The sequence below is a fragment of the Vombatus ursinus genome, unplaced genomic scaffold (assembly GCF_900497805.2).
Source record: "Vombatus ursinus unplaced genomic scaffold, bare-nosed wombat genome assembly UNPS02015016.1, whole genome shotgun sequence".
NCBI lineage: Eukaryota > Metazoa > Chordata > Mammalia > Diprotodontia > Vombatidae > Vombatus > Vombatus ursinus.
In genome coordinates this window covers 169,089-192,709 of record NW_020954794.1, presented here as the reverse complement: position 1 = coordinate 192,709, position 23,621 = coordinate 169,089, and the positions used below count along the sequence as shown (strand labels likewise).

The following is a 23,621-nucleotide window of genomic DNA, read 5'->3' as shown; positions in this document are numbered from 1 at the left end:
CGCAGGCGCAGTTCCTGGCAGGTTGGGGTTTTTAAGGCTCTTTTGCTGGTTCGGCGCCACCAGAGCTGCAGGTGAGTGTCAGCGTGAACTGGAGCGTGAGGGGGGCGGGTCTTTGTCCCTCCGCTCCTCGCCCCGCCCCCGTGCCTGCCCTCCCCTCCCCCATCCCCACTCAAGGTCCTCGTCCTGGGACAGAACCTCCGCTAGTCCTTGGCTCCTCCATGCCTCAGTTTCCTCCTCTGTCAAATAAGAGATCCCAAGAGAGGGCGGGTCTGGAGTGGGGAGGCCGAGGGGGCGGAGCTGACAAAGTGAGGGTGTTGGGGACACCCCAGGGACGAAGTGAGAGCAGTTCTGTTTGGGGGGAGCCGGGGCAGGGGGAGGGGCTGAGGGAGGAAGGATGGGGAGGGCAGGGGGCAAGGGGTCCAGAAATCTGCAGGGGGGAGGTGGCTGCACTCCACCCTCTCCAAGTGGTCTGAGCCCCAGGCCACGCCCTTCCGTCCCAGCTCTTGGTCTGTCACTCATCCGACCCCCTTGGTTGAGAAGAGCTGCGATCTGGGGGTCAGGAGGGAGCTGGGGTCAAATTTGCTTTGACAATTAACCAGCTGTTAAGACCAGAGTTAAGTCTAGGAGCGTTGTGAGGCTCCAATGAGGTAATCGATATAAAGCGCTTTGCAAACTTAAAGCGATATATAAATGCCAGCTAGCAGCAGCAGCATCATCATCATCATCACCATCATCATCATCAGTCTACAGTCACCAGGTCTCCAATCTGGTGATCACACCCCCGCCAGGAGCTCAAGCAAGGCGTATGGAGCCATATAGAGCGTGCTAGTAAATGTTTAACCACCAGGCTCTTCAGGGGCAGGAAACATTGTATGCCCATATGCTTTTAAGTTTAATCTGCGTTATTAACTTTCTCTATTGCTTTCTTAAGTCGTATCAACAAAAAAATAAATTAAGCCCTGGTTTGTAATGGATTTCAGAGCCGTAAATGTTGACGCTGGAAATTTAACAAGAGCTGGATCCAGGACACCCCTGGGCAGCTCAAGACTAGTCCCTCTAAGCCTTATTTTCCACATCTGGAAAATGAGAATATAAATACTAGTGACACTTATTTCCCTGGGATGTAATGAGACTCACAGGAAATACTAGGCATGAAGTGCTTTGTAAACTCTAAATAAAGCATTATATACCCATCTGCTGTGATCTTGAGAACTTTTTTTTTTCCTTTTGGTTCAGACCCTTCCCCATCCTTTTAGGTCACCCTTGTCAGCTTGATCCACTGAAAAGGGAATTTTATTTGGAATCAAAAGACTTGGGTTTGAATCCTGGTTCTGTTATTTACTCTTTAATTTTAAAAAATTATTCATTTTAAATACAAAAGGAAGAAAAGAAAAAAAATATTTACATGTTCTACATGTTCTGTACAGTAGAACATAAGAGAAGATTCAATGTAATATGATTAATTTCCATTTCAAGAAAGCCTATGTAATAAATGCTACACAATGTTTTCAAAGCTACCTCAGCTCTTCTGTGTGCTTCCTTCTACGTTTTCTTTTGTTCTCTGCTGTGCACTTTTTATTTTATTTTTTTTTATTCCCTTGCTGCCCCTCTCCCAGGCTACAATTGAACACACACACACACACACACAGACACATATATATATATATATACATATCTGTAAACATGCAGATATACATATATATAAGTCCATACTATGCATATTTCTATATATGAGTTCTTTCTCTGGAGGTGGATAGCATTTTCTTTCATAGGTCCAAATCATTCCATGTCTTTCTAAAATCAGCCAGCTCATCATTTCTTATATCGTAGTATTCCATCACAATCATATTCCACAGCTTGTTTAACCATTCCCCAGTTGAAGGACATCTATCATTTTAGTCAATCTGATAGATAGAAGATGATATCTCAAAGTTGTTTTAATTTGTGTTTCTCTAAATAATAATGATTTAGAGCATTTTTTCATATGATTATATGTAGTTGTTATTTCTTCATCAAAAAACTCCCCATTCATATCCCTTGACCATTTATCATTTGGGGTATGACTGAATTCTTATACAGTTAGCAAAGTTTTTTATATATTTGAGAAATGAGACCATTACCTGAGAGACTGTCAATGAAAGTTTCCTCCCAATTTTCTGCTTTCCTTCTAATCTTAGCTGCACTGGTTTTATTTGTATAAGAACTTTTAAATTTAAAATAATTGAAATTTTCCATTTTATACCTCACCAATATATTATTCTTTTGTCCGTGAGTCTGATAGGTAATATATTCCATGTTCTCCTAATTTTCTTGTGATATCACCTTTTATATCTAGGTCATGTATCCATTTTGACCTTATCTTGGTACATGATTTAATATATTGGTCTATGCCCAATTCCTGCCAGACTGCTTTCCAGCTTTCCCAACAATTTTTTTTACCAAATAATGAATTCTCATCCCTAAAACTTAAGCCTTTACATTTGTCAAACACAAAGTTACTATAGTCCTTTACTACTGTGTTTTGTATGTATACCCTGTTCCTGTAATCTAGTCTATTTCTTAGCCAGTACCAGATAGTTTTGATATTTACTGCCTTTTAATATAGTTTAAGGTCTGGTACTGCTGAATCTCCTTCCTTTACGTTTCCCTTCACTTAGTTTCTTTGAAATTCTTGACCTTTTGTTCTTCCAAATCAATTTTGTTATTATTTTTTCTAACTCAGTAAAATAATTTTTTAGTAATTTAATTGGGATGGCATTGAATAAATAGGTTAGTTAGGTAAAATTGTCATTTTTATTATACTGGCTTTGCCTACCCACAAACAATGAATATTTCTCCAATTATTTAAATATATAAAGAGTGTTTTATATGTATGTTCATGTAGTTCCTATGTCTCTTTAGGCAAATGTACTCAGGTATTTTATACTGTCTAGTTATTTTAAATGATCTAAAACAATATTGAATAATATTGGTGATACACAGTGTAGTTTCCCTATTTTTCTCTTTTAATTAAATCTATTTTAGCTTTAACTTTGTCTGAGATCATGATTGCTAGCCCTGGTTTTTTTACATAATAAATTCTGCTCTAGCCCTTTATTTTAATTCTGTGTATATCTCTTATTTTTATTGTGTTTCCTGAAAGCAACATATTGTTGAATTCAGATTTCTAATCCATTCTGCTATTGATTTCTGTTTTATGGGCAAATTCATCCCATTCACATTCAAAGTTATAACTACTTGTTGCATATTTCCCTACATTCCCTTTTTTCTTCTTAATATTTGAATAACTGCAAATTTCAGGAAGTCACAGCTTTTCTGGGCCACGTTTTCTTCATGTCTGAAATAAAAGGATTGAACTAGATGATTTTTAAGGTCCTGTCCAGATAACTTCTGTTTGGTCTCTCTCTTTTAAACTCTCTTCTCCTTGACTACATTTTGTGTCCTGGCTGGAGGCAGCTTGGTGGATAGAGCGCTGAACTTGAATTCCAGAAGACTCGGGTTCAGGGCATGCCTGGTGTATGACTTAGGCAAGTCTCATCTCTGAGGCCTAGAATCCTGATTCCATGCCTCCTCATTCTGGGTAGTCTGCTTCTCCTCAGGTTGTCTAAGATTGAATTGGCTTTTTGCCTGCTGTATCCCGCTGTTAATATTTATTCAGCATGTGATCATCTGAATTCCTGCTCTTCATCATGGTCTGCAGAAGCTCATCGTCCTACAAGATCACACTAGTTCTATAACTCACACCTCCTCAGTGCCTCCTGCCCCTGGGGCCATCTCATCGGTTCCCACCTGGCTGCACTATGGACTTCATCATGCCCCAATGCCAGGTACTTCCCCACTGCCTTTCACTTTTTTTAAAAAAATGTGTTGTTTCCCCATTGCAGGGACTGTTGTATGCTTTTCTTTGTATTCCCAGCACTTAGCACAGTGCCTGGCACCTGATAGGTACTTAATAAATGTTTATTGACTGACTGACCTTTTTCACCTGACTTGCTATTTATCTAGTTTTATCTCCTTTACTCAAAGTATCAAAGATCACAGGATATGAAAAATTGCAAAATTATTAAAACAGGAAATCTCTGTATTCAATTCAATTCAGTAAACGTTTATTAAGCATCTGCTATGTGCTGGACATTGTGCTAAAAACACTGGGGATACAAATGAGGAAAAGACAGATAGTCCGTCAAGGAGCTTATAGTCTAATGGAGGAAGAAAACACAAAAGGAAGCTGGAGAGATGTGGGGGAAGGGGTATGATGTTTGGTGGAGAAGAAACCAAGCAATGGAAAATGGAGAATTCTCTGGAAAGTTCTAATCTGAGCCCTGTATAAAGGAAGATGTTGGGAGAAGTTATTGCCCAACCCTCCAACCCTTCAATCAGGAATACTAATGTTTCAGTACTATTAATAGAATAATATATTCTAGTCCATTGGCATGGAAGTAATCACTCTTGATTTTATAGCTGGTAGTGTAAGGTAATGGTCCTTAGTACCATTATAGATGGTCTCTCGAGTAGACTTTCCTCTAGTACAAATGCTTAAATTCTACATCCCTGTGCTTGAAACTTTAATATTCTGCTTATTTACTACATTTCTCTGAGTTTTTTACACTCACTGTCGCGTCTTATACAATGAATAATTGTGTAATAATAGTAATGGATATTCCTCATACTCCTATGCCATAGTTTGTTCAGCCATTCCCCAATAGATAAGCATCAACTTTGTTTCCAGTTTTTTTCCTGCCACAAGATATGCTGCTCTGAATATTTTGGTATACACTTGAAATATCTTTCTGTCTTTGGCTGCCTTAGAATGTCTGTCTAGTATTGGAATTCCGGGGCTAAGGGATATGAATAGTTTGGCGGTGTTCCTCACATAATTCCAATTTATTTTCTAGTTGGGTTGGACTAATTCACAAAGTCACCAGTAGTATTATGGTCTACCTACATTCCATTAGGCCCTCCAACATTCATTAATTTCTTTAATTCACTTAACAAGCGTATAGTAGGTGCTTACTGTGTGAGAAGCACTTGGGCTACAAATGTAACACTATGTGACAATAATTAGCTCATTTTAAGTCTGGAGAGAAGCAATTAATGACTCCTAAGGTCCACATGGTTTCCCCAGCTATAGGAAGTTTATTTTATTTTATTTTATCTTATGTTTTTAAAGGAAGTTTATTTTAGACAAAAAATTATGAGTTCAGTCTCAGTCACTTTAAGCCCCCAGTTAGGAACATTCCTAACATTTAGGCAGAGGTTCTGCTCTCTAAATAACTTTGCATTTATATGTTTCTCTAATTAACCTTTGGCCTCTTTGTAGTTCAGGAAAAATTCAGTTTATTGGAAACATTTGAGTGATGAAATAAAACAGCAGATTATATTTAAGTGTCTATAGCTTGGGAGGGGAAGTTGGGGAAAGAACTGATCTTTTCTCAGTATTTCCCTGACCCAAGTCACCTCTGCTTTGAGAGGCTTGTAGAGTTTAGAGCTGATGACCTTCTTCAGTATTTCTCTTCTCTACCATAACTCAGTTTTTCTACCTTTGCTTCTCAGAGGTGTGCTGGAACAACCATGCTTGCTTTGATTTCTTCTTTTGCAGACTCTCAGAATCTCTTTCTAGTTCTAATAGTTTCTCTCTGAAAGATACTTTTTGCCTTATAGAATGGGTGTCTAAAACTATGGTGATGTAAGAAACAGAAAATATCAATAAAAACTTTTATTTATAGCATGATCTACTTGTGATGAAGTCATGTTGGCTATTTTTGGTTCTCTGCTAGATATTTACTGATCATTCTTTTAAGAATAGATTCTAGAATTTTGGCAGGAATCTATCGTTGGCTAATAGTTTACAGACTCCATTGTTTTCCCTTTTTTGAAAGTTGGAAAAACCGTTGTGCTTTTCCAGTTCCATGGCACCTTTCCATTCTCTATAAATCTTTTAAAATATATTCTATTGATAGCTGTCTTTATGTTACAGATTTGTTTTCCAGATTGGAGCTCCTTCGTGAGAAAAAAAAATTAAGAAAAAATGTATTATATATGGAGTGTAAACCTTTCACAGAGTTTGTTCTAAGAAAGAGACAAACAAATTAGGCTGTTTGTCCATGTTTTAATTTCTCTCACAAGCTGGCGACATACATTGCATGGGAGTTACAGTCCAGAACTGGCTCCATTTGGAAGTTGGGATGCCCAGTTTATATACCTTTTCAACAAGGGCTGATATCATCCTACTGTCATTCTCCCTCCTCACAGAGGAAACACCTGTTCTATCAGACCACCCTCCAGCCATACCAGACTACTCTCAACTCTGGGCTATCTAGGCAGAAGAATCTGTCTCCACCCAAGCTTGATCAGCTCCCAATGCAATCTCACCATCAGTAATATCCTTCTGAAGAACTTTGGAGAAGGGGGCTGGGGTAGAGCTCCGAGTCTCCAAAATAAAAATATTTTTTCACAAGACCGTGTCTAACAATATAGACAATAGTCTCTCTTGGTATTGTAGTAGTTCCCTTCACCTTTGTGGCGAGAGATCAGATAGGCCTTATTATCTCTAATGAGGGATCTTTCTTACTTTTTACATTATTTAGAGCTTCACTTTCTCTTTGTGATAATTTGTATTCTTGTAGTTATTGTGTGCATTATGTAGTTTCTCACACAAATTCTTTTGGTTCCATTTATTTTACTATGCATGTCTTTATACAAATCTTCCTATGTTTCTCTAAGGTTCTCTTCTTTGTCATGTGTTATTGCACAATAACCTTTTATTACAGTTGTAGAGCATAGTTTGGTTTTTCTGACCATCGTGCTTCTCCAGTTCTTTGCTATTACATAAAGTACTCCAATTAACATTTTTGCATATATTGGACTTTTATTTCTGTCTTCTGGGTCATATACTGGGGTATATATCCCATAATGGGATTGCTGGGTCAAAGGATATGGAAATTTGAGTTCCTTTTCTTGTAAAATTTGAAATTGAAATCCCGAATGGTTAAGACACATCACAGTGCCACCAACTGGGCGCTGAATGACCTGTCTTTCACAGCTCCTCCAACTTTGACTATTTCCATTGTTTGGCATCTTTGTTAATTTTTTTTTATATGAGGTATTGAGACAGATTTTTCATTTTGTATTTCTTTTGCTAGAAGTTATTTGGATCATGTTTTCATGTGGTTATTTGTAGTTTGAAATTCTTTTGAAAACTGGTGGCATCTTTTGGTTAGTTTTCTATTGTACAATGACTATTGATGTTATGTAGTTATATCAACTTTCTGTATGTTTTGGAAATCGTACTATTTCAGGTTTTTTATTTTTTTATTTAAAAAATTTTTTTATATTTCAATTTTTAAAGATCATATGCAATAGCTCAGTAATTACAGTGGCATATTCTTTCAGTACCCTGCCTTATCAAAGAGAAGTAGGTACTTTCTTTGTACTTCTCTGGAGTTTCTGTTCCCTACTAGCCATTTTTGGTATTTCTTTTCCTCTCTGGTCACAATGCTTTCTGCAAATATTTCAGCAAATTGATTCCTCACATAGCCTGTCAAGGAGAAGAATGGAAACATTTTTCTTAATTCAGCAAAGGAAAGATTGAATTGTAGAGAGCTCTGCAAGCAGCACATAGTGGGAAATTGTGTGAATTCAATCTGTATTTCCTAATTTCTCTTTTTGGAAATGTGACCTTTAGAACCTACTAGGGGCAGAGGGAAAAAGTTGCAGTCTCTGGTACTAATATTCATCGTCCTTCTTTCTGATTCTATGGAAAATTGGGTTTGTTCTTGGGTTGATTTGACTTCTTCCTCTGTAAAGAACCAAGGAACTCATAGCCAGATTGTGTGCAGGAATTCTACCTTGCTGAGTATAACACTACTGGGCAGTGTTAGTCTCCTATTTCACTTCTTTCTCTCCCTCCCATTCTAGCTTCTCAAGACTCTGGCTTTCCCTAAGAAGACAGAGTTGAGGTGGAGGAGACAATGACTTCTAGGCTCATCAGAGCTGGATCCCAGGTGAGTTATTATTTTGTCCCTCTCCTGAGATTCCATTTAATTCCTAAAAGTGTGATTATATTTCTTCCCTCATTCCTCAGGAATCTGAATACCAGTTCTCTCTTGAAAACTCCTAGCTTGTCTTGTGGGTGTTGTAGTGTTCCTAGAGTTCACAGATGTTTGGAATCGGAAGATATCTTAGGGCTCCATGGTTCAGCCCTCTAATGTGATCCATGATATAGCTGAGATACAGAGAGGGGACCTGTCTCACTTAAGCTCCAGTCTATTCCCAGATCTTTTCATTTCTCTCTTCCCAACATCTCTTATTGCAAAGTCTCTTCTCCACTCATACAGCCACCACTTTCTTCAGGACCTCATCTCTCATCTGCACTATTACATCGTTGTTCTTTTTTTTAATTAAATTTTTTTCAATTTTCAAACATTTTTTCTCCTTCTTACCTACCCCAAACTGCCCTATTCCATGCCTCTCCCAAGCCACCTCTATAGACTCCTGTGAACCCCAGGATCAACGGTAAAGTCCCTTTGTGTGTAATTTAAAGCTCTTCACAATACGGTCCCTTCTTTCCTTTCTAGTCTTTTTATACTTTTCTCCCACCCACATACTCACATATTCTATGATGTAGCTATACGGGTCTACTTACTCTTCCTTGCAAATCTCCCATCTCCATGTCTTTTCATTGACTTTCTCCTTTACCTGGAATGTGCTGCCTCTTCAAATCTCTGGTTTCGTTCAAGGTTCAGCTCAAACAATGTCTTCTGCAGGAGGCCTTTCCTGGTGCCCCAAGGGGTTGGACCAGAGACTCCCCTTCTAAGATTCCCAACTTTCTATTCTGAATGTATTTTACTATATACCTATTTATTTACGTGGTGTCTCCTTCATTAGAATGTGAGTTCCTTGAGAACAGGGACAATTTTTGCCTTTCTTTGTACCCCTGGTACCAGCTTAGCAAAGTGCCAGCCAGTAAACACTTAGTGAATACAGGCTGGCTGGCTGCAGTTCTTTGGGCAGGGCCATTTGGACCTGGGTGTGGAAGACACTGGTGCATTTCATTAGTGCCTTAAAACAATTCAAGACCACATCATCTTCAGTTTTAGGTCGGGGAATTGGCAGACCATTAACATTTTATGTGAAATGTATTCAGTTCTCTTTCTAATGGCAGATGCTGTACTCACTGAAGCCTTTGGGTAAAACATTTGAGCATTTAACTTTGGTCTCAGGGCAAATTGGCTGTTGTGTTTAAATTCTGCTCTGTCTTTTTGCCACTCCCCTAGACTCAGGGTAATATGAGCTGTGAAGATCTTGGACCTACAGTGCCTTGAAAGTTTCTTGTACAGTTTGTCCTGTAAAGTGGGTACCCTTGTCACACTGTTTGGACAAAAAGATACCAAATTAAAGAATGAATTCTTTCAAGAGTCCTTTAATGCCTTTGATGGTATCTGCTTTTATAGGAATGGGCTTCTAAGCTTGCTGAATACATACGTACACGCAGCTATATGTGAATAAATACAGTATATTCATAAAGGTTCCCACAGTGAGAGTGAGTTATCCTTTTTGCTCTTATAGGCATTCTCACACTATGGGCCTGGCAAATAGGACTGCCTCTACAATGCTGTTGGGCAACTAGGAAAACATTTGAGGCAAGCTAAAATTTTTTTCTTTATCTTCTCTCCCCTAACACCCCATCCTTTGGCCCCCTTTGCTCATGTGTGTTATACCTTATGCATGAGGACGAGAGATGGGAGTAAGGCATTGGGGTAGAGTCATTCATTGTAGATGTTCAGAGTATAAAATATAGTCTGCTAGTCTCCAAGGATATTTCTCTGTTTCAGTAGCCTGATCTTGAAGGAGAGCAACAGCTTCATGAGGGGTTTAGAGGAGCCTGACCCTTAGGGAGGGAAATAAGTGAAAGGCATGGCCTGTGGCACAGGAAAGTCCACCCCCTAACTGATGAGCTCGTCTTGTGGAGTTGGCTAGGTTGCATATCTCTACAAGATAGTAGTGGACTCTTACACTCCCATCACTGTGGATGAAGGGATGCATGCAGACTGTATTGGTCAGAGGCCTTTACTATAAAAGGAGGAGGAATATTGCTGTGACAACATGAAAGTTCTTTTAGGTCTGGGTCTGAAACTTACAGACTGAAACTTTGTATGTAGTGGCAAGACTCCTTCACTAAGATCCAAGGTAAAGTTCAGAGATCTTTTTGGAACATCTGATTTTTGCACATTTGTCTAAATGCTTTTGCCAGGTTCAGAGTCAGATGATAATTGGTAAGTCGAGTTAGATTTACAGTCTCCAGACATTCCTACTCACAGTGTTAAGTTCCAGTGCTTTCAAATTATTTTTCAGTTTACATCAAGACCAGCGTGTCTTAAGATTTCTTTATAGATGTAGCATGGATTCAGATTTCTGTGGGGCAAACCCCCATATTAATTATTTAAATATGGTATAGACAACTTGGATCACATTTTGATGACATTTTATAACTTTCTAGTTCTTGTGAACTGGATTATTTTCAGGCTACATGCTTTGGATTCTTAAAGCAACCCTGCCTACTCAAAAGAAGGGAAAGTTAAAAGAGTTAAAAGATGAAGTATCAAACAAACTCTTTAATAAATATCTGTAAAGCACTCTTTTCCTATCTGATGGGAAGAAAAGAATAGAACACAGATACCTTTTGGTGTTTAGTGTAGAGAAACTGATACATATGCATACATACATAGTACATGCATACATACATATACATTTTAGAAAATCCATGCAATCTTTTTACTTAGATAATCTGAAGTTTTAAAGTTCAAGCTCAATTTTATAACTACCATATTCAGAGTACTTCCAAATATCCGTTGAATAAAAATGTGTATGTATACACACAGAGAAGTTTCTGATTTAATTTTAATTTTTTATTTAAAATTAACAATTTAAATTGTATTTTTAATCTAAAAGTTCTTGAAAATGTTTCAGCCACCTGGTCATATTAGAGAAAGTAAGTCACATCTGCGCTTTCTGCTTTTGGAAGCCACTAGTTTTGGATCAAAATTATTTAATTCCACTAACTGCTTTTTAGCTTCTGATTTACATATATTATGGTTTTTTCCTAGTGCCTTGAATTGTGCTATATCATTCTTCTTCTTTTCACTTCTTACCAAAACCATCAAATTTTTGATATGCCAGGGTATACATATTTAAATACTTACACAATCATTAGCACGAGGCAGTTTTGTCCCTCAGAAAAATCATAACTTTTATTATACATCATTCATAGGACTCAGGTTCAAGAGGATCCAGCCTCTTAATATTACATAGGCATCCTATTAGGTATTGTGTCTAGGTATTATCAGCATAGCTTTGTAACCCTTTCTAAAATTATGCTTGAAATAAATAAATATAGCACTCATATAATAATTATAAATAATTTAAGAGATCGAATTTAAAACTGAACCTCATTGGTATCACTAAATGTTGGTGGGATGAGATCCATGACTGGAATATAGCTATGGAAGGGTTTTCCTTATTCAGAAGTAATAGGAAGCTTTAGAATAGTGGGAGTGAGGTGGGGGAAGTCTAGCATTATATATTAAAAGAAGATATACACATTAAGAAATATAGGAACCATAAACATGGCAGAGAATATTTGGGTAAACCTCAATTTAGAAAGGAAGAAATGGGATATTGTTATCAGTAGATGTCACATATTGTCTCAACTAAGGATTCTTAACTTTTTTTGTGTGTCACGTCCCCCTTTGGCAGTCTGGTGAAGCCGATGGTCCCTTTCTCATGTTTTTAAATGCATAAAATAAAATACATAGGATTACAAAAGAAACCAATTATATTGAAATAGAGTTGTAAAATATTAAAAGATCCAAGATCACAGACCCTCTGAAATCCACCCATGGACCTTTTTAGGGTCTGTGGAACCAAAGTTAAGAACTAAACTAGACAGAGAAAAGAACTTAATGAGGATTTGGAAGAGAGAGATCAAAAACTTGATACACAGGCAAGGCAAGATGGGATGGTAAAGGACTTGAACTATCTGTTCCTCTGCTCTCTGAGCCCAAAACAGAGTAGTTAATAATTTCTTGACAATTTAATCTTTCACAAGATAATGGAATCCAAAAATTATGTTATGGACCCATTTGTCACTGATGGAGAATTAATGGTTGCTAATGTGAAAATGATGAGAACCCTGGTGGAAATTGACTGCTCTACTGTGGAATTTATGATAAAGATGGAGAGGAAAGCAGGAAATAGGCTGCCATCTACCTAAGATTTTTATAGAATAGTTTTCAAAAGTTGAAAGAAAATATTGTTAAAAGCTCATGAATTATAATTTAGGGGAGAGCTTTCCCAGGAAGAGTGGGAAACTTTCAACAATGAAAATCTTGAAATCACAAAAAGAAGAGGAAAAATGAGAATTGTCTGAAGATACCAACTGAAGTATACAGGGAAATATACTGACCAACTTCAGTCCTAAATAAAGACATGTAAAGGAGATGAAAACAAGAGAGTGATTGGTGTGATATAGCTAATGAGGAAGGAGTTTGATTATTTCTTGGTTATTTAGTTTTTCTTTTCAGTTATTATGAAATTGATAATCAACATAAAGCATGAACATTTCCATATAAAAATAATAGAAAGAGACGATTGTATGTGAAAATAAGAATTTTTATTATGTACAACTTTTTTTAAAGTATGTATTCAATTTAACACAGTAGTTTCAATATATCCCTGCTTGTCTATAGTCCCTTCTGAGCTGTCTCTTGCTTTCTTTTTTTATTTTAAAAAATGTTGCATTGCCATTCTTGTGTTAACTAATAACAGATAGCTTTTATGATACTGCCAAATCCCTATACTTCCCACTTTTTTGTTCATTATTTCCCTTAAGATTCTTGACCATTTTGTTCCTTCAGATGGATTTTTTCTGGCTATATAAAGTAATAATATTACTATAAAGTAGTAGTATAATTTTGAAGTTCATGTTTTATTTAGGATTTAGTGTGAGAAATTATTTTAGCTTGACTTTGAGCAACTAAATACAATTATTTATGATGCACAGAGTACAATGTGAGGTGAGGGAAATGGCAAGTAGGTACTCAGGAACTACTTATGTGGAATACGAAACCTTTAATGTTATGAGAACTGCTTCCTTTCTGTTTTTACCAATTTTTGTCTCCCTCATGTTTCATATGAACAGTGATACCTGAATGAGCAAGAACTTTTTTGATCTTTCAGAAATTGCTGACGTTCCAAGACGTGGCAGTAGACTTCACCTGGGAGGAATGGGGACTGCTAGAGCCAGCTCAGAAGGACCTGTTCAGGGATGTGATGCTGGAGAACTATGAGCATTTTGTCTCCCTAGGTAAGGAAAGCTTCTTTTTCCTGAATCATCTGGCCATTGGGATATTGTTGTATTCTCACTTTCTAAAGAAAAGCCTGAAATACTTTGTTGAGTTTTGACTTGGTGTGCAGGGATGTTTTCATGAATGTGTGCATTGTAGAAAGATTCAAAAATTCCAAGCCACAGCTTTACTGTGTTGTTTCTGAGGCTACAATTTATCTAGTGTCTGTTCATATCAAAGTCAATGACTCTCCACTGGACTCTTATTATAGCTACATGAGGAAAAACATGAAAAGAAGAGAGTCTCAAGAATGATATATTTCCTTTGAGTCTTAATAAATCTGTTTCATCCATTACCCTTCCTTAATTGTACTATGAAAAGAATCCATCAGAGATTTTTCCTAGAGTGCCCTCTGTTCTCCAAAGAAAAGCAAGTTAAAGTTGAATTCTGAGATGTTTTTCTGTTCTCAGTACTTTTCCAACTATTTCCTCGTGTTTAGGGCTTCCAGATTCCAAAGCAGATGTGATCCCCCAGTTGGAGAGAAGAGAAACATCAGGGCTGCCAGATGGAGAAGTCCCAAGAAGCCCTTACCTAGGTGAGTGGGGAAAAAAACAAAATAACACCCCAAAAACCCAAGCAGGTGGATATGATTGCAAGCAGTATCTCAGCTGATCACTAAGGATGCATTATCTTTTTTTAAAATAAAATTTAACTTTTTTAATTGGCAAAAACCTGCCCGTTCCTCACTTTCCAATTGAGAATGAATGAATATATGCAAACACACACACATCTATTTCTCATTTTAGTCTCAGAGTCTTTTACCTCTCTCTGAAGAAGTGGGTAGCATGTTTCATCATTAGTCTTTTGGAATTATGGTTAGTCATTGTGCTGATCAGAGTTCCTAAGTCTTGAAAAGTTGTTTGTCTTTAAAATATTATTGTCATTGTATAAATTGTTCTCCTGGTTCTGTTCACTTATCACTTCCATAGATCATAACTTGTTCAATCATTCCCCAATTTATGAGCACATTCTCAAATTCCCATTCTTTGCCCCCTCAAAAAAAAGCTATAAATAGCCTTAATTAGAGTTTCTTTTACTTAGGACTAATCGTTTTCTTAATTTACCCTCCCTCTGATTCCCTCTTCTCCCCTTTCCCTTCTCTTTCTCTGTTGAGTAAAATGTATTTCTTTACTCAACTCTGCATGTGTGTTCTTTTCTCCTTTGACCAGTTTACATGTGAATGAAGTTCAAGTGTCTGCCACTCCTTCTTGCCCCTTCCTCCTTGTTGGTATAGATGACTGCTTGTATATCCTGATTAGATCAGTTTCCCTAATCTTCTTTTCCCTCTCTCACCCCTCACTGAGTATATTCCTCTTTCCCTCCTTTTTCAATCATCAGGACATAACAGAACTACTCCCAGACTTTCTATCCAATTAGACTTTTTGTATGACCCCCTGATGATGTTAGGGTTCAAAGGAGACATATGTATCATCTCCCTATAGAAGAATGTAAACAGTTTATCCTTGTTTAGTCCCTCATTAGTATTCATTCAAGTTTACTTTTTTATGTTTTTCTTCAGTCCTGTGTTTGAACTTCAAAGTTTCTATGATGCTCTCATCTTTTTATTAGAAATGCTTAGAAGGTCTCTATTTCATTAAAACTCCATTTTTCTCCCCCATAAGATTATATTTAGTTTTTCTGGGTAAGTTATTCTTGGTTTGCCTTCTGGAATATTGTATTCATTCAGCCACCATTTATTCAGTGCCCACTATCTGCCAGGCACTGTTCTAAGAGCTAGGAATATAAAGAGAGGCAAAAGACAGTCCCTGCCCTAGAGGAGTTTGCAATATAATGAGGGAGACAACATGAAAACAACTATGTATAAGCAAGCTATTTACAGAACAAATAGGAAATAATCAGTGGAAAGAAGGCACTAGAATTAAGAAGTATTGGGAAAGGCTTCCTATAGAAGATAGGATTTTAGCTGGAACTTGAAGGAAGCCAGGAAAGTGAAGAGGTGGAGATGAGAAGGGAGAACATTCCAAGCTCTCCTGTCCTTTATGGTAGTAGCTGCTAAATCATGGGTGATCCTGACTATGGCTCTTCAGTACTTGAATTTTTTTTTCCTGGCTTCTTGCAGAGTTTCTTCTTTGACCTGTAAATTCAGGATTTTGAATAGAATGCTCTTGAGAAGTGTTGGAGAAGTAGAACCATTGTCAGGAGAGTGATCAGGATTTTCAAAATATTGGAGACCATATAAATCATCCTTGAATTGGTTAAATGACCTTAGTTGTTTAGATTGAGAACAGGAAGACTGGAAAGGACATGGTAATTGTCTCCAAATATTTGAAGGACCATGATATGGAAGAGAAACTAAATTAATTCTGCTTTATCCAAAAGGAAGAACTAGGAACAATGAGTAGAAGTTGTGGAAAGGTGATCTTAGGCTTAGTATAAGGGAAAACTTCTTAGCATTTCAAGCTATCTGCAAGAGGAAGGGGGGGTGGTTTTCCGTCAGTGAAGACCTTTAAGCAGAAACCAAATGACCATTCATTAACCATAGAGAGCAGATATTTTCTACTGGCTTCCTTCCCCTCCCTCTTCATCCTAAGCAGGAGAAAAAAAAATTGTGATTACCAATTTAAATGTAATCAACATATAGAATATCAGTAGGTAATGAAGGCATATGTAGGGGAATCTTGTTAATGTACAGATGTACAAATTTTTGATTTGATGTGAAGAAAAATTTCCCAAGAATCAGAGTTGTCTAAAAGTGTGATAGGCTACGTAGGAGGTAGTGGGTTCCCCAGGTCTCTAAGTGAAAGCTCTCTAACTACTTGTCAGCTATGTTTTAGAGAAAATCCTTATTCATATGAGAGTCAGGATAGAAGTCTTCTCAAATCCCTGAGATTCTGTGACACTTTGTGATTTTCTTCCTTAACACTTGACTGTCTTGGTTCTCCAACATCTTGATTTCACCTCTGTCTTCTTTATTGTATCCTCTGTTTCCCAAGCCATTTCTTTCCAACTTTAGGAAGGTTCTGCCTTCATTTTTCTCCTTTTCTCTTTTCTTCAAATAGTGTATCCAGTCTTTTGGCTTTAATTATCCCTTCTCTTCTCACTTCTCCATTGGCAATCTCTTCAACTCTCATTGGTTCAGTTATCAGATATGTGAGGATGACTCCCCTATCTATGAATCTGTCCCTAATATCTCTCCTCATCTCCAGTCTTGCATCTCTACCTTCCTGCTTAGATGTGTGTTTCCACTTGGATACCCCATTGACATTTCAGACTCAGTACATCCAAAGCAGAGATCATGACTTCCTGAAAAGTTGCCTCTCCTCCCAAATTCTCTGTTTACACTGTGTTCATTACAATCCCTTCATTCACATTTGTAATCTGAGAGTTGTCCTTTACTCTCCTCTTTCCTGTAAGCCCTATCAGTTCCCTAATTAATCAGTTGGCCAGCCTAGTTGAGTGAATCCATCCATCTTCTTTACTCATGAATCCACTACCCTAGCTCAGGCCCTTGTCATCTCTGGCCTGGAATACAAGTAAATCCTCCTTTCTTTGTTTCCCTTCTTCCCTACCTCTTCCTGCAACAATAATCTTCCTAAACTTCCTAAGGCAAGTCTGATCTTCTTACTTTCCTACTCAGAAGTCTCCAGTCATGTCTTGTTCCTGCTAGGATAAAAGACAAGATCCTCATCTGGCATTTAGAGTCTTCCCTCAGTCCAGCTCTGACCTATTTTCCATCCTTATTTCACAATCTGTCGCTCCACACATTCTTCATTCCAGCCAAATGGCACAAACTCATCATTTGTTCTCCCCAGCTTCGACACATTTGCTCTGAAGGTACTGCCTACTCATCCCTGCCTCTAAGAATCTTCACCTTTCTTAAAGACTTGGCTGATATATTAATTCTATGATTCTTTCCCAAATTCTTCCTGGTTATTAATGTTTTTACTCTTCTCAAATTACCTTGTACTTACTTATCACTTTTTTATGTTCTGTCCCAGGCACATTGTTGGAACTTAATAAATTCTTGTCAGTTGATTGATTGATCCCTACTAAAGGCTTATAATCTCTTTCCTGAGCTCCTCAGCTGTTTCTGGTGTTGTTGATACTAACTGTGGTACCCAACTTTTTAGATTATAAATAAGCGGTTTCATTCCTCACATTCCCTTTCGAATTTAAAGCCATTTCAGTTAGATTTCCAAGTTTTTAGGAGAATACATAATTAGTATGCCTTCTTGAGTACACACAGTTCCTGGCCAAGATTCGATCATTACTTTATTTTAATCTGGTCCAGAGAAACAAATTATTTCTCGGATACCATCTTCTTAACTACACATTCAATTTCCCAAATTTTATTTGCCTTGGAACCTTTGCCTTTTATTGGCTTCACTAATGAGAACACCACCTGTACATATAAAGTCTTTGGTTCTTTGCTCTGGACTTTATAATCTCTAATAATGCTTTCTAGTTTCCTGCTGTAAATATCATTTGTCCCCATGTGGCTAAGTCAGAACTGAGTAGTAGTGATCGGCTCTTTCTTAGGAGTTTCCTAAGTATAAATAATTAGTGGTCCTTCTTCCCTTTCTCCTCTGTGTTCACAGTCTTCTATCCTACAGCCACATGACACAATTCTGCTGGACCACTCCATGTCTTTTTCTTTTTTGTTTTTATATTAAAAAACTTTCCCCCATTTTTTTCAGAAGGTCACTTCAGTGTCCCTCAACCAGAGTGACAGACATTAAGCCCCTTTACTTTCTCTTTCAACTAACCTTCATTTTGAGTATAAACATCAGTGATGGTGCAATTCATAATAGGTGACTAATAAATTTTTGTTGATTGATTGTGACGGAAAGACAAGCATGATTCTCTGTAAGTGTGTTACTTTCCACCCTTGCTGGAGTGTGATGATCAGCCCTTACTCCTCTCTCATTCGTGATAATCTTGTGGCCAGCTCCTCACTACTTAGGCCGGTTTCTTCTTCACCAGTCCTTGATAGGATTGCCTGAAGGAATCTGTACTTATTTATACTGGTCTTCGTGCCTTTCCTCTAGAAGTGACTCTAGGTAGTTCAGCTACCATTGAATGTTGATTCACAGCTTCCTGCTCATGGCCACTATCAGGCCTCTGAATACACAATTTGTCATGCTCTCTCTATCAGAACCAAATGGAAAATTCTAATTGTGGTCTGGTTAGAGCAGAGTTCGACTAAGACTGTTATCTTCTGTGATCTCAACACTATACATCTTTTATCATAGCCTAAAATTGTTTTATCATATTATATTTATATAATGTGTAATTACATTATACATTACATAATTATATTATTTTTAGTGGCCACAATATACTGTTGATTTTTTTAAATTAAAACATAATTTTATTGCTGAATTTTGTTTTTCAACATTACCAAAAATTTCCATAGCATCTCTCCCCTGTCAGAGAGCCATTTCATAGAGCAAATAATTTCAAAGACAAACAAAAAAAGAAAAAAATCCTAAAAACAAATTAATATGCTTAGAAAGTCTGAAAAAATGTGCAATATACCGCATTTGTAGACCTCCCATTTCTGCAAAAGCAGGGATGGAGCTGTCTTCTGATATCTCTTCTTTGGAAACGTGTTTGTTCTTTGTAATTTTGCAATACTTCTGATTTTTTTGTAGTTCTGTTTACATTGTAGTCATTGTGAGTATTGTTTTCTTTGCTTACTGACTTCATTCTGCGTCAGTTCATACTGAGCTATGCATTCCTTTCTATACTCATCATATTCAATCATTTCTTATGGCAATGATATATAATATTCCATTACATTCATGTACCACAATTTGATTAGCAATTCCCCAATTGATAAATTTTTTACTTTGTTTCCTGCTCTTTACTATCACAAAAAGTGCTACTTTGTATCTCACATATCTTTAGATCATCATCACAATTGATGAATACTTTTCTGCTTTCATCAAGCTGTTGATAAAATTTTTTGAACAGATTAAGTATATTTCTTTGAGGCTACAATGTAATGCAAATGGACAAAATCCTTTATCCAAGACTTTGTCAGGAATATTTTTTAGTTAGCTCCAAAGTCAAGTAAGCTGGACTACTAAACAGACCACATTTCTTCATCTTATGGAGAAAAATTTATTTAAATATTTTTTCAGATAGATTTCTGTGTATATCTACATCCCTCTTATGGCTTATTAATGAAGGATATGAGGTTTTTTTTTGCCTGATCTATTCCTATTGAATCAATGGTAGGTTTTAAGGATTGACACTTTTCTAAATGTTCACAAACCTTATATTTGATAATAGGTAGCCTAATTTTACCAGGGACTTTAGGTATAGAACTCTATATTTTCCAGAATTAACTTGTTTTTCTATTGTTATAATTTGGACACTTACGAAATTCTGGGCTACTGGATGCTGTGTTACTGTCTCCTTACATATCTTGGGCTTCAGTTCTTTTTAAATGAATTTGTTCTACTTGTTCCATAGTGATCATAATTATCATTGATGAAATAGACTGATTCTAGAATCTTGTATAATGAGATTTCCTTTCAGCACGGAGAGAATTGAGTTGACATTGAATACTGATACTTTTTTTCCTTAGATTTTTTTCATGAATGTAATACATTTGGAAGAAAATGTAGCCTGGGCTCTATCCTTATTCCACAACAGAGAATTTCTATTGGAAAAGATTTCCTTAACTATGATACACTTGGAAAAAGTTTCAAGAAATTTTCAGACCTAATTAAACATGATAATAAAAAAATCTCTTTAAGGGAGAAACTTTGTAAATATAATAAATCCAAGAAGACTTTCATTTACCACTCAAAACAAATTCATTATCACAGAATATGCACTCAAGAAAAATACCCTAAACATGAGAAATTTAGCAAAGTCTCCAGGAGCAATTCATGCCTTACAGTACATCAAAGAATTCATGCTAAAGAGAAACCATTTGAGTGTAACGAATGTGGAAAAGTGTTCAGCAATAATCAAAACCTATCTCGACATCAGAGAATTCATACTGGAGAAAAACCATTTGAATGCAGTGAATGTGGAAAAGCTTTCAGCAGTAACCAATGCCTAATTGAACATCAAACAATTCATACTGGAGAGAAACCCTACAAATGTAATGAATGTGAGAAAGCCTTTAGTTGTAAGGGTAACCTTTATGTACATAAGAGAATTCACAGTGGGGAGAAACCCTACATATGTAATGAATGTGGGAAAGCCTTCAACCAGCAGGGACATCTTAAAATACATAAAATAATTCATACTGGAAAGAAGCCCTTTGAATGTAATATATGTGGGAAGGCTTTCAGCAATAAACAATACCTGGGCCAACATCGAAAAATTCATACTGGAGAGACTCCCTATAAATGTAGTGAATGTGGGAAAATCTTTTGCCACAATTCACACCTTAATAGACATAAGATAATTCATACTAGAGAAAAACCATTTGAATGTAATGAATGTGGGAAAGGCTTCAGGCAGAGCTCATCCCTTATGCAACATCAAAGAATTCATACTGGAGAGAAACCTTACAAATGTAATGAGTGTGGGAAAGCCTTCCGGCAGAAGGGACATCTTGAGACACATAACATGATTCATACAGGTGAGAAACTCTTTGAATGTCATGAATGTGGAAAAGCTTTCAGCAGTAATAATTATCTATTTCAACATCAAAGAATCCACACTGGAGAGAAACCCTATAAATGTCGTGAATGTGGGAAAGCTTTCTGCACTAATTCACGCCTTAAAGCACATAAGGTAATTCATCCTGGAGAGAGACCCTTTGAATGTCATGAATGTGGGAAAGGCTTCAGGTTCAGCTCAGGTCTTACACAACATAAGAGAAGTCATACTGGAGAGAAACCTTATAAATGCAATGAATGTGGGAAAGGCTTCAAGCAGAGCTCATACCTTATGCAACATGAGAGAATTCATACTGGAGAGAAACCCTATGAATGTAATGAATGTGGGAAAGCATTTAGCAGGAAGGGAAATCTTAATACACATGAGAGAATTCATACTGGAGTGAAACCATATTCATGTAATCAATGTGGGAAAGCCTTCAGGCATAAGGGAAACCTTAATACACATAAAAAAATTTATACTGAAGAGAAAACCTTTGAATGCAATGAAGGTGGAAGAAACTAATTAGAGGTCAAACTTGACAACATATGAAAAAAATTCAGAGTACATAGAACTCCTTTAGAGATAAGGAATTTGGGAAAATTATCTTGTGAAACTCAACTTTTAAGAAACATGAAATTCAATTCATACTAGCAGAATTCTGATGATAATAAGTGTGGGAAAGCCTTTAGCTGGAAAGGAAACCTTAAACTATACAAGAAAACATTCTTGAGGAGAAACCTTTTGTTGTAATGAATGTGGGAAAGCTTTCAAATGGTGTGGAAACATTAGGAAACACGGTATCATCCAGTAAAGAAATACTTTTAATGTAAGGAATATGTAAGAAGCTTCATGAGAAGGCAGAACTCATTATGCATCAGAGCTTTAATAATGACTATAATTATTTCATTTTGACAAATGTGAGCAAACTTTCAAAACCTTAAGTACCATAAAAGACTTTGTATTGGAGAAAAACCCTTTGAATCTAATAAATATGGGAAAGCCTTTAGGATGAGGCAAATCTTTGCTAACAATAAAAACATGCTCAGATGTAGAGAATTTAAAAACCATATCCAGGAATGTCTTCAGCAAGAAGAGAAAGAAATTAAGAACATCATGTGATAATTTATACTGGTAAGAATATCCATAAGTGTAATGAAATGATAAATGTATTTCAAACTCATCAGAGACTTTGTCCTGGAGGTTGACTGAACAAGATAAACTAATAGAAAAGTTTCAGAAAATTTTCCAGAATTTCAGTTTCAGAGTTTGAAGGGGCTTCTGAAGCCATCTAATTCAACTTTATCTAAAAAAAGAATCCCTTTCACTATATACAACAAATATCCAATCATTTTAAAGTATCTCTAATGGTGTGTGTATGTGTGTGTGTACGTGCACACGTACATGCATGCGCGTGTTGGAGGAGAGATACTATTGGATCCCCTCCCCACAAATAATTTCTTCCACTTTTAGAGAACATCAATAATTAGGAAGTTTTTTCTTACATTAAACTTCCATTGCTCTTGGTTATACCCTTTGGGATCAAACAGAGTAAGTATAATCCTTCTTTACCATAACAGCCCTTCAGGTCCAATATGCTGTTTCTTAGACTCGTCCTCATATGAAATAAACTGTAGGTCCTTGTTGTCATCCCTCATTTCCCTCCTCTAGACACTGTTTGGCTCATCAATGTGTCTTTTCCAAAATGTGCCTACAAATGAACATTTCTAGATGTGTTCTGGCCTGGGCACAGCACAGCAAGCATATTACCTGCCTTATGCAGCCAAAGTTTGAATTTGCTTTTTTTTTTTTTCTTTTTGGCTATTCTTTGAGCTGGCAAACCCTCAAAATTTCCAGATCTTTTTTAGATGAACTATTGTCTAACCATATTTCCCTTACCTTGTACAGTTGATATTCTGAATCCAAGTGTAAAACGTTTACCACTATTAAATTTCAGTTGATTCCAGTGAGTGATCTGGCCTGTCAAGTCCTTTTTGAATTATGTCTTTGTAATCCACTGTTTTAGCTATTTCTCCCAAGTTTGTGTCATTTGCAGATCTAGTAAATATGTAAATTTTGCCTTTATCAAAGTCATTAATAAAAATGTTAAGCAGGACAAGGCATAGCACAAGTCTCTGAGACACTCAACTGGAGACACTCAACTGATCATCAACTGATAATGAACCTGTTAATATAAAATCAAAATCAACTACTGGAAAGGTCAAGGTGTCAGATTTTGTCGATTGCTGCAATGTTTTTTATCTTGAAAGAAAAATAGCTCTGCTTGAGGCTTGCACTGAAAAACCTCACAACCTAGCCCCATTCTACCTTTCCAGCCTTCTTATACGTGGCTTCCCTTTATTCTGTGGTCTGCTTGCTGTCCTCACAAACAACACTCCATCTTCCTTCTCTGTGCATTGCACTAGAATGCTGTCCTTCCTCACCTCCTTCTCTTGGCATCCCTCGTTTTCTTTAAGATTAAGATCAAGTGGTGGCTTCTATATGAAATCTTTCTTGGTCTCACCATCCCTACTTCCTTCTTTCCAGCTATTAGTCCCTTTTCCTACAAGGTTACTGTATGTCTGCTTTATTTGTGTTTATGCATACACATACCTATATCATACAAACACA

The 23,621-nt window shown here is 36.8% G+C and overlaps 1 protein-coding gene across 1 annotated transcript; it reads left to right on the top strand.

The window, feature by feature from the left end:
• On the top strand, positions 1-22,960 carry LOC114030836 (zinc finger protein 883-like). Its single transcript, XM_027845743.1, has 6 exons — positions 1-71; positions 3,600-3,827; positions 7,918-8,003; positions 13,237-13,363; positions 13,843-13,938; positions 19,960-22,960. The coding sequence occupies exons 3-6, from the start codon at positions 7,971-7,973 to the stop codon at positions 21,513-21,515; spliced, it is 1,812 nt and encodes a 603-aa protein (XP_027701544.1). The 5' UTR covers positions 1-71; positions 3,600-3,827; positions 7,918-7,970; the 3' UTR covers positions 21,516-22,960.
• The last annotated feature ends 661 nt before the right edge of the window (positions 22,961-23,621 follow it).